This window comes from Ranitomeya imitator, chromosome 7, assembly GCF_032444005.1.
Source record: "Ranitomeya imitator isolate aRanImi1 chromosome 7, aRanImi1.pri, whole genome shotgun sequence".
Taxonomy (NCBI): Eukaryota; Metazoa; Chordata; class Amphibia; order Anura; family Dendrobatidae; genus Ranitomeya; species Ranitomeya imitator.
Genome location: NC_091288.1, coordinates 166,289,259 through 166,300,957, shown reverse-complemented (window position 1 = coordinate 166,300,957; position 11,699 = coordinate 166,289,259). Strand labels below are relative to the sequence as shown.

Sequence of the window (11,699 nt, the reverse complement as noted above, 5' to 3'; positions counted from 1 at the left end):
CTTCAATGGAAGTCTTCAAACAAAGGCTGTACAGACATCTGTCTAAGATGGTTTAGTGAATCCTGCATTAAGCAGGGGTTGGACACGATGACCCTTGAGGTCCCTTCCAACATTCTATGATTCTATGATCTGCAAAGCAACCATAATGTACTATATCTACCATATTTTACTAATTGCAAATTATTTTACAGTGTAAAATTATATTTAAAATTATATTCTCAAATAATTTAGCTGAGAAAAAATAGGAAACCAGACAAGATATTTGGAAATAATTCTTTATAAAAGTTGGGTAGATTTTGCAAATGAAAATATAAAGAAATATAAACAGGGTAAACCAGTGCAATTTACCATGCCATATAAAATCCACAATGCAAACCAGATCACATTCTCATACATACATGGAGATCATTTTTATACTGAACAAAACTATTGATGTAATAACTTTACATTTTGCTAGAAAAAGAAAATATCCTTTTTTTCTGCAGTTAGAAAGGTTGTTCGGGACTTTTATAAATTGATGATCCTTATGATTGTTGGCGGTGTGACACCATGCACCACTGCCGATCAACTGTTCTCGGTGCCAGCGGCGACTGGAAGTACTCAATTGCGGAGCTGTTCAGCACAACTCCATTAACGATATTGTGGCTGCACTATACCGTTGACAGGGTTGTGCTGAGCAGCTCCGCAATGGATTAGGGGACAGGTATGTAGTTCCCGGCCACGACCACTATACTGTTCACGGAGCTGTCCTGTGCAATGCCACAACTAAGCACATATGGCCATCACCACAACCAACTGATTGGCAGGGGTACCGCAAGTCACACCCTCACGATCATATGTTGATGACCTTTCCTAAGGACAGGCCATTATAGTAAAAGTCCCAGTTAACCACTTTAAGGAATCTTATTCAAAGCCTTTTGTATTTCGATAGGTGATGATTGCAGTTGGGACAAAAATGGTCGACATCCTTACAGCTGTCCAAACAGAAAGGAATCAGGCAGCATCCTAACCAGCAACTACGGGAGAAAGTACAATAGGTTAATATAAAAAAACAGATTTCATAGAAAATAATCAGGCTCAGTGATGATTGGGTTTTATCCCTATGAAGGTTTTGAACATATGTTACTTATTGTTGATTAGACTGTCATTTCCTATGGCGATATTGCAATATGTCGGAATTTCTAGTCTTCTAGAGACCTGAGCTGGAACCTCAAGATCCCCAGAAGACCTGCTGCCCCAAACGACACAATGTTATATAGATACAGTGGGGAAAAAAGGTATTTAGTCAGCCACCAACTGTGCACGTTCTCCCACTTAAAAAGATGAGAGAGGCCTGTAATTGGCATCATAGGTAGACCACAACTATGAGAGTCAAAATGACAAAACAAATCCAGAAAATCACCATGTCTGATTTGGCAAGATTTATTTTCCAAATTATGGAGGAAAATAAGTATTTTGTTACCTAAAAACATGCAAGATTTCTGGCTCTCACAGACCTGTAACTTCTTCTTTAAGTGTCTTCTCTCTCCTCCACTCATTCCCTGCAGTAATGTCACTTGTTTGAACTTGTTATCAGTATAAAAGACACCTGTCCTCAATATCAAATACTCACACACTCCAAACTTCACTATGGTGAAGACCAAAGAGCTGTCGAAGGACACCAGAAACAAAACTGTAGCCCTGCACGAGGCTGGGAAGACTGAATCTGCAATAGGTGAGTAGCTTGGTGTGATGAAAACTATGGGAGCAATAAGAAAATGGAAGACATACAAGACCACTGATAATCTCCCTCGATCTGGGGCTCCATGCAAGATATCACCTCGAGGGGTCAAAATGATCACAAGAATGGTGAGCAAAAATCCAAGAACCACATGGGGGGACTTAGTGAATGACCTTGATAGAGCTGGGACCACAGTAACAAAGGATACCATCAGTAACACACTACGCTGCCAGGGACTCAGATCCTGCAGTGCCAGTACATGTCCCGGGCCGTCTGAAGGTTGTTAGAGAGCATTTGGGTTATCCAGAAGAGTATTGGGAGAATGTAATATGGTCTGATGAAACCAAAGCAGAACTGTTTGGTAGAAACAAAACTTGTCCAACAGTGTGTGCCAACCTTGTGAAGACTTACAAAAAACATTTGACCTCTCATTGCCAGCAAAGGATATATAACAAAATACTGAGATGAACTTTTGCTAATGACCAAATACTTATTTTCACCATAATTTGCAAAAAGTGATTTTCTGGATTTGTTTTCTCATTTTGACACTCATGGTTGTGGTCTACCTATTATGTCAATTACAGGCCTCTCTCATAAGTGGGAGAACTTGCACAATTGGTGGCTGACTAAATACTTTTCCCCCCCACTGTATAGCATATAGTAGTATAAGGGCCATGTTACAGATTCTGTCTGTGGACTGAATGTACCAACAGAATTAACAATGAGTAGTGTCAGATCACCGTGGGCTAAAATCTTAGCGCAATTTCATTATTTGCACTCTATTCCTTTACTGCTGAATCCAAGCACACTGCCGATTGTAGCCATTCATCAGACTATAAACTGTTTAATAAAAGTCTACAGCCTGTTGCTCATAAACTAACCCGGGTGTGTTCATATAGTGCAAATTTAGAAATTAAAAAGCCACAGGCTAGGATTGGATCCAAAACTACTGCAGATCTCTTTATGTTCTCTTTTTCGATCCACAATTAGAGAATAATGGCTCGATCACGAGAGCGAATAAATCAGACAAGTGCAATCCGATACAAAATCGGATTGCACTCGACCAGCGTTACTCTATGCAGTTTCTCATGTCTATTTGGCATGTGAAAACAAATGCAGCATGCTGCGAATGGCTGCGAGAATCGGATCGGACCCATACAAGTCTATGGGTGAGTGTGAAACATTGTAATGCACTTGGATGTCAACCGAATGCAGTGCAATTCCTATGGACGCCAGCAATGGGGAGATGGAGAAATTACTTTCTCCATCTCCTCTGCACCTGTGCTCTGATTCTCGCATTCCAAAGGATCGAAGAATAGAGCAATGACACTTGGCTCACTCTCGCAGCACAGCAGGAGCCGAGGGTCATTACTATATCAAATCCAATGCTCTTTTATCGTGCAGTCAGAAATTGACCTATTGTTAAAATTAGTTTTTTGAGCTGCATGTATTTGTTTAATTTATGACTTATACTTCCCGTCCTTCCAGTAAGAATTTGCAGTTTCCTTATCATCACAGGTAGGATAACAATGACAGGTATCACCTCTGCACCTCTGTGTATAGCTGATAACACAGGATTCACCTTTTACAACAGGTTATACTACTTTCACACTTCTGTTTTTACAGAGCCGTCACAATCCGTCGATTTTTGAGAATGCAGGATCCTTTGTAAGAAGGAAAATAAACCAGCTCACCCGTGATGCAAGAACCAAACCTCGGGAGCACGGACCCGCTGTGTCCAGGCGTACAAGGTCCAAAAAAAGAAAGGAATGTCCAGCTTCACCGAGTCCGTAAAAAAGAGTTTTCTTTATTCACAAACTTTAAACATGGAGGATACAGACTTCAGCACAACTAGGAGGATACAGACTTCAGCACAACCATATGGGTAAGAATCTCAACGCGTTTCTGGAGACTAGGCTCCCTTAATCATGATTAAGGGAGCCTAGTCTCCAGAAACGCGTTGAGATTCTTACCCATATGGTTGTGCTGAAGTCTGTATCCTCCATGTTTAAAGTTTGTGAATAAAGAAAACTCTTTTTTACGGACTCGGTGAAGCTGGACATTCCTTTCTTTTAATGCAGGATCCTGCATTTTCGCATAAACTTGTATTAACGACGGATGGCCATCCGTTTCATCCATCGTGCACTGGATCCGTCGTAAAGAGAAAACGTTGATTGTAATGTTTTTTGTACACGTCGGAAAATCAGTCAGTGACGCATCCTGCGCTGCCCGTCGTCGGCTACAATGGAAGCCTATGGACGCAGGATCCGTCACACACTGGAATCCAGCGACGGATCCAGTTTTTCCCTTCTGAGCATGCCCAGAAGGGTTTACAAGTCCGGGAAAAAGTCTCTCTCTCTCTCTCATTTGAATTCTGGAAATTTTACCCTTGACTCATCCGTCATTTCACAGGATCCGTCACACACGTTTTTCGCTATTTTCATGACGTCCGTCGATAAGTCAATTCACTGCACGTTGACGGAAACCAAAAAACGCAAGTGTGAAAGTAGCCTAAGCTGACCCTGCTCTGCCTCTCTTACCAATGACCTTTACACCCACTTATTAGATGCTTCAATACAGAAGATAGGGTCAGAGTCTGTTCTTTGCTGATAATGTACAATTGAAACCAGAAGTTTACATGCACTATATGAAAAGACACATCTGCATGTTTTTCTCAATAGCTGACATGAAATCAGAATAAACTTTCCTGTTTTAGGTCAATTTTGCATTACCATAATTATTAATTATTCTGGCAGCTGTGCTCTGCTTGTGAGCAGCGCATGATGTCCCTGCCGTCTGCTGCTTACAAGCATTAAGCAGCTGCTGGCACCGGAGCAGGACGCTGCGAATGTGAGGGAGCGGAGGAAAGTAAGAGAAAGGTTTGTTTTTTTATTTTTTTTTCTAATGGGGCCATGGATACCAGGACTGGGATGGAGCCAATCATACCAGCAAGGGGATGGGGCCAATCAATCATACCAGGATGCCAAGAAGAAATGAATATTCATTGCAATCCACGCCCATGGGAGTGGAATGCAGTGCATATTCATTTCTCTTTAGCAGCAGGCACAGGAGTTAGCCGGAGCCGCCGGCTCCTGCTTCTGTGACCCGCTGCTCCTCTGATACCGCTCTCCCACCTCTCCACCACAGCCAGAGCCAATATATCCGGACTATAAGATGCATCCCCCATTTTCCTCCACATTTTGGGAAAATACGGTACTTCAAAGTCAAAATTTTAGATACATTTCATTACTATTTGGTTCCATTGCCATTAAACTGATTGACTTGGGTCAAACGTTTGGGATATCCTTCCACAAGCTTCTCACAAGAGTTGGTCGGAATTTGGGCCCATTCCTCCAGACAAAACTGGTGTTACTGATTCAGGTTTGTAGGTCGCATTGCTCGCAGCGGCATTTTCAGCTTTGCCTATACAGTATATTTTCAATAGGATTGAGATCAGGGCTTTGTGATGGCCACTTCAAGACATTGACTTTGTTATCCTTAAACCACTTTGTTACCATTTTGGCAGTATGCTTTAGGTCATTGTCCATGTGGAAGTCCTATTTCCGCCCAAGCTTTAACTTCCTGGCTGATGTCTAGAGATGTTGCTTCAGTATTACCACATAATCTTCTTTTCTCATGATGCCATCTATTTTGTGAAGTGCACCAGTCCCTCCTGCAGTAAAACAACTCGACAACATGATGCTGCCACCCTCGTGTTTCACAGTTGGGATGGTGTTCTTAGGCTTCCAAGCTTCTTCCTTTTTCCTCCAAACGTAACAATGGTCATTATACCCAAAAAGTTCAATTTTAGTTTCATCAGGCCACAGGACATCTCCAAAAATTAAGGTCTTTGTTCTTGTGTGCATTTGCATTCATTGATCTGGCTTTTTTGTTTTTTTGGAGTAATGGAGTCTTACTGGCAGAGTGGCCTTTCAGCCAATGTTGATAGAGTACTCGTTTCACTGTGGATATTGATACAATCTTACCAGCTTCTGCCATCATCCTCACAAGGTCTTTTGCTTTTGTCCTTGAGTTGATACACACTTGTCAGACCAAAGCCCATTCATCTCTGGGACACAGAACCCGTCTTCTTCCTGAGCGGTATGATGGCTGAACATTCATATCTTGTCTGTACTTGTGCATAATTGTTTGTACAGATGAACGAGGCACCTTCAGGTATCTTGAAATTGTACCCATGGATGAGCCAAACTTGTGCAAGTCCACAATTCTCTTCCTGATATCTTGGCTGATTGCTTTAGACTTTCCCATAAGGCTACACAAAGAAGCAGTTTGTTTCAGATGTGCATTAAAATACATCCACAGGTGTGTCTCTAATTAACTTAGATGTTGCCAAAAAGAAGCTTCCAAACACATGACATCATCATCATTGGCAGTCCAGAATTGTTTAAAGGCATAGTAATCTTAGTGTATGTCAATGTTTGACTTTGCAGTAAGTAATAAAAATGCCTTAAAGCAGTGTTCCCCAAGTCCGGTCCTCAAGAGCCACCAACAGGTCATGTTTTCAGGATTTCCTTAGTATTGCACAGGTGATGAAATTATTGCCTGTGCAGGTGATGTAATTATCACCTGTGCAATACTAAGGAAATCCTGAAAACATGACCTGTGGGTGGCTCTTGAGGACCGGATTTGGGGAACACTGCCTTAAAGCATTCTCTCTTATTATTTTGGCATTTGGCAAATAGTAATACTTATGGTAATCCTAATTGATCTAAAACAGGAAAGGTTTATTCTGATTTCATGTCAGATATTGAGAAAAATATGCAGATGTGTCTTTTTATATAGTGTTTGTAAACTTCTGGTTTCAACTGTACATGTGAATTTGGTACAGTACAAAGTTGGTGCATTGTTGCATGAGTTATTTTTCTCTCCCAGTCAAGTGGATCCAAAATATAAGAAAAGTTGGTATTCAGATCTTCTATTTATTTAGAGTTAGTCTTGATTTGGGCTTCCCTTTTTTAACCAAAAAATCTTAAAGTTACGTTTTCACATTGAATTTTTAGTAAGTTTTTTTAAGCTGCGAATTTTCACTGCTCAAAATAAAACCACAGCGTCTAAGGCTACGTTCCCACGATGAGGTTTTGGCGAGCTTTTGATGTTGCGCATTTTCTGCACCATTTCTACACTCTTTATCTAAATTAGGTCACTTTTGTTTTTTCGTTGTGTTTTTGAGTGTTTTTTTACATGCTTTTTTATCACGTTTTGACGCTGCGTTCTCTGTCTATTGCTGGTCTGTCATCTTTTAAATAAAGCTGCTTTGTGTTTGATACATTGTGGTATTTGGCTTTGTGAAAACTTTATTGATACACTAAGGTGTAGAGTTCATGTGTTTTGTATGCATTAAAACGGCATGTGTGTTTTTTACCTGTGGATTTTCCATACCTAATGCCAGTCTATCGGAAAAATAAAACTCGGCATACCCGCAAGAGAAGTTGATATGTTGCGTATTTGAAACACGTTCCGTGGGTCAGTTTATGCTGAGTAAAAAAAAAAAAGAGGCACAGTGGGCATGAGATCTCTATAAAGCTCAGCCACTTTGCTGGAACTGTAAGACGTTGCATTTTTTTTATGCAGGGAAAACACGCAGCGTCAAAAACTCACCAAATGCTGAGAACACAGCCTAAATGTCCCTTTTTCCCTTTCTAATTCAGGATTAATGTTATAGTCTGTTTATGTCAATGCTTACCCAAGCAGACACAGGATGCCAAATATAAGCCAGACGAGGAGCCCCGTGTTATACTCTATACGTGTCACTACATTCTGACGACACACAGGGCAGGTGCATGATGTCGGAGTGTCAGCAAATGATGTGGTCATGATCACCGTCGAGGTGACAGGAGCCATGATCACTGTGAAGGAAAAGACAAATATTCATTTGAAACAACTTTGTTCATAGAAAATATAACACTAGGATAATAGAAACACAGAGCTGCAACCACATTGTATCAGTAAGGAAACAACGCTAGAAAAATGGCCCTGGAACTGCTTCCGGCTTAGGTTCAGATGAGCGCTGCACTTGGAGGACCAGTAGTGTCTACAGATCGTGAAGATGATTGGCTTCATATACAGCTCTGCGTGCTGACAGATCAGAGAGCTGCCTGTTATTTACATGCACTAGTGCGGGCAATAAATACAACCAGACTAGAGCATGCTGAAATTTGTTTCCGTGAGGATCTTGGGTCCTTGTGTGTTATACTGTATGGCACACAATGAGGTGTTCATTATACTATGTGGAGCACTATGGTGTATGTATTATGCTATATGGAGGACTATGGGGACTGTATTATACTATATGGAGTACTATGGAGTGTGTATTATACTATAGGGAGGGCTATGGAGTGTGTATTATACTATATGGAGGACTATGGAGTGTGTATTATACTATATGGAGGACTATGGGGTGCGTATTACACTATATGGAGGACTATGGAGTGTGTATTATACTATATGGAGGACTATGGAGTGCGTATTATACTATATGGAGGACTATGGAGTGTGTATTATACTATATGGAGGACTATGGAGTGTGTATTATACTATATGGAGGACTATGGAGTGTGTATTATACTATATGGAGGACTATGGAGTGTGTATTATACTATATGGAGGACTATGGAGTGTGTATTATACTATATGGAGTGTGTATTATACTATATGGAGTGTGTATTATACTATATGGAGGACTATGGAGTGTGTATTATACTATATGGAGGGCTATGGAGTGTGTATTATACTATATGGAGGACTATGGAGTGCGTATTATACTATATGGAGGACTATGGAGTGTGTATTATACTATATGGAGGACTATGGAGTGTGTATTATACTATATGGAGGACTATGGAGTGCGTATTATACTATATGGAGGACTATGGAGTGTGTATTACACTATATGGAGGACTATGGAGTGTGTATTATACTATATGGAGGACTATGGAGTGCGTATTATACTATATGGAGGACTATGGAGTGTGTATTATACTATATGGAGGACTATGGAGTGTGTATTATACTATATGGAGGGCTATGGAGTGTGTATTATACTATATGGAGGTCTATGGAGTGTGTATCATACTATATGGAGGACTATGGAGTGTGTATTATACTATATGGAGGACTATGGAGTGTGTATTATACTATATGGAGTGTGTATTATACTATATGGAGGACTATGGAGTGTGTATTATACTATATGGAGTGTGTATTATACTATATGGAGGACTATGGAGTGTGTATTATACTATATGGAGGACTATGGAGTGTGTATTATACTATATGGAGGACTATGGAGTGTGTATTATACTATATGGAGGACTATGGAGTGTGTATTATACTATATGGAGTGTGTATTATACTATATGGAGGACTATGGAGTGTGTATTATACTATATGGAGTGTGTATTATACTATATGGAGGACTATGGAGTGTGTATTATACTATATGGAGGGCTATGGAGTGTGTATTATACTATATGGAGGACTATGGAGTGCGTATTATACTATATGGAGGACTATGGAGTGTGTATTATACTATATGGAGGACTATGGAGTGTGTATTATACTATATGGAGGACTATGGAGTGCGTATTATACTATATGGAGGACTATGGAGTGTGTATTATACTATATGGAGTGTGTATTATACTATATGGAGGACTATGGAGTGTGTATTATACTATATGGAGGGCTATGGAGTGTGTATTATACTATATGGAGGACTATGGAGTGCGTATTATACTATATGGAGGACTATGGAGTGTGTATTATACTATATGGAGGACTATGGAGTGTGTATTATACTATATGGAGGACTATGGAGTGTGTATTATACTATATGGAGTGTGTATTATACTATATGGAGTGTGTATTATACTATATGGAGGACTATGGAGTGTGTATTATACTATATGGAGGGCTATGGAGTGTGTATTATACTATATGGAGGACTATGGAGTGCGTATTATACTATATGGAGGACTATGGAGTGTGTATTATACTATATGGAGGACTATGGAGTGTGTATTATACTATATGGAGGACTATGGAGTGCGTATTATACTATATGGAGGACTATGGAGTGTGTATTACACTATATGGAGGACTATGGAGTGTGTATTATACTATATGGAGGACTATGGAGTGCGTATTATACTATATGGAGGACTATGGAGTGTGTATTATACTATATGGAGGACTATGGAGTGTGTATTATACTATATGGAGGGCTATGGAGTGTGTATTATACTATATGGAGGTCTATGGAGTGTGTATTATACTATATGGAGGACTATGGAGTGTGTATTATACTATATGGAGGACTATGGAGTGTGTATTATACTATATGGAGTGTGTATTATACTATATGGAGGACTATGGAGTGTGTATTATACTATATGGAGTGTGTATTATACTATATGGAGGACTATGGAGTGTGTATTATACTATATGGAGGACTATGGAGTGTGTATTATACTATATGGAGGACTATGGAGTGTGTATTATACTATATGGAGGACTATGGAGTGTGTATTATACTATATGGAGTGTGTATTATACTATATGGAGGACTATGGAGTGTGTATTATACTATATGGAGTGTGTATTATACTATATGGAGGACTATGGAGTGTGTATTATACTATATGGAGGGCTATGGAGTGTGTATTATACTATATGGAGGACTATGGAGTGCGTATTATACTATATGGAGGACTATGGAGTGTGTATTATACTATATGGAGGACTATGGAGTGTGTATTATACTATATGGAGGACTATGGAGTGCGTATTATACTATATGGAGGACTATGGAGTGTGTATTACACTATATGGAGGACTATGGAGTGTGTATTATACTATATGGAGGACTATGGAGTGCGTATTATACTATATGGAGGACTATGGAGTGTGTATTATACTATATGGAGGACTATGGAGTGTGTATTATACTATATGGAGGGCTATGGAGTGTGTATTATACTATATGGAGGTCTATGGAGTGTGTATTATACTATATGGAGGACTATGGAGTGTGTATTATACTATATGGAGGACTATGGAGTGTGTATTATACTATATGGAGTGTGTATTATACTATATGGAGGACTATGGAGTGTGTATTATACTATATGGAGTGTGTATTATACTATATGGAGGACTATGGAGTGTGTATTATACTATATGGAGGACTATGGAGTGTGTATTATACTATATGGAGGGCTATGGAGTGCGTATTATACTATATGGAGTACTATGGAGTGTGTATTATACTATATGGAGGGCTATGGAGTGTGTATTATACTATATGGAGGACTATGGAGTGTGTATTATACTATATGGAGGACTATGGAGTGTGTATTATACTATATGGAGGACTATGGGTTGCATTATGCTATATAGGGGCTGCATTATACTGTATTAAGGACCATTATATAGGGGTTGCATTATGCTATATGAGACCTACATCATACAATATCAAGGACTCTGGGGTGCGTTATATTATATGGAGGATTATGGGGTGCATTATCCTATGTGGATGACTATGGGATTCATTATACTAAACAAGCAAAATGCTGCTTATTCATCGAGTGATTGGATTGTTTATGCCGGAAGAGAAATCCTTGTTCTCAGCAGCACATCGCCCAGTGAAAATTGCAGATATGCTGCTGATAACATGATAAAGTATGAGGACAGATTGGAAAGGTAACAGCCTTCTCTTTTACCTGCTTAAGCGGAGGGTTATCAGACTGTGAATCTTAATCTGTCCCTTATTTATCTATCTATGTATGGCAAGATTGTGATCGTCTACTTTGATTTAACCCATGCCTATACCATCTAGCTCGAATAGAAAGGCCGCCATTTCTACTACCACTGGGCTTGACTGCATTTAGATTCCTTAACTACTTACCAAGTATCACAGCTACATTACTGGCGCATTGGATCCCATTTTCCCTTGTTGTTT

The 11,699-nt window shown here is 39.6% G+C and overlaps 1 protein-coding gene across 3 annotated transcripts in view; it reads right to left on the bottom strand.

The window, feature by feature from the left end:
* Nucleotides 1–261: 261 nt before the first annotated feature.
* Nucleotides 262–11,699, bottom strand: part of LOC138645022 (lipopolysaccharide-induced tumor necrosis factor-alpha factor homolog) — a 61,815-nt gene continuing 50,377 nt past the window's right edge. For all 3 annotated transcript variants that reach the window (XM_069734011.1, XM_069734012.1, XM_069734013.1), the window contains exons 4-5: nt 7,425–7,587; nt 262–1,016 (exon numbers count right to left, since the gene is read on the bottom strand). In XM_069734011.1, the coding sequence (XP_069590112.1) occupies nt 908–1,016; nt 7,425–7,587 (272 nt within the window). In that variant the 3' untranslated portion in view covers nt 262–907. The remainder of the gene's footprint in view (nt 1,017–7,424; nt 7,588–11,699) is intronic.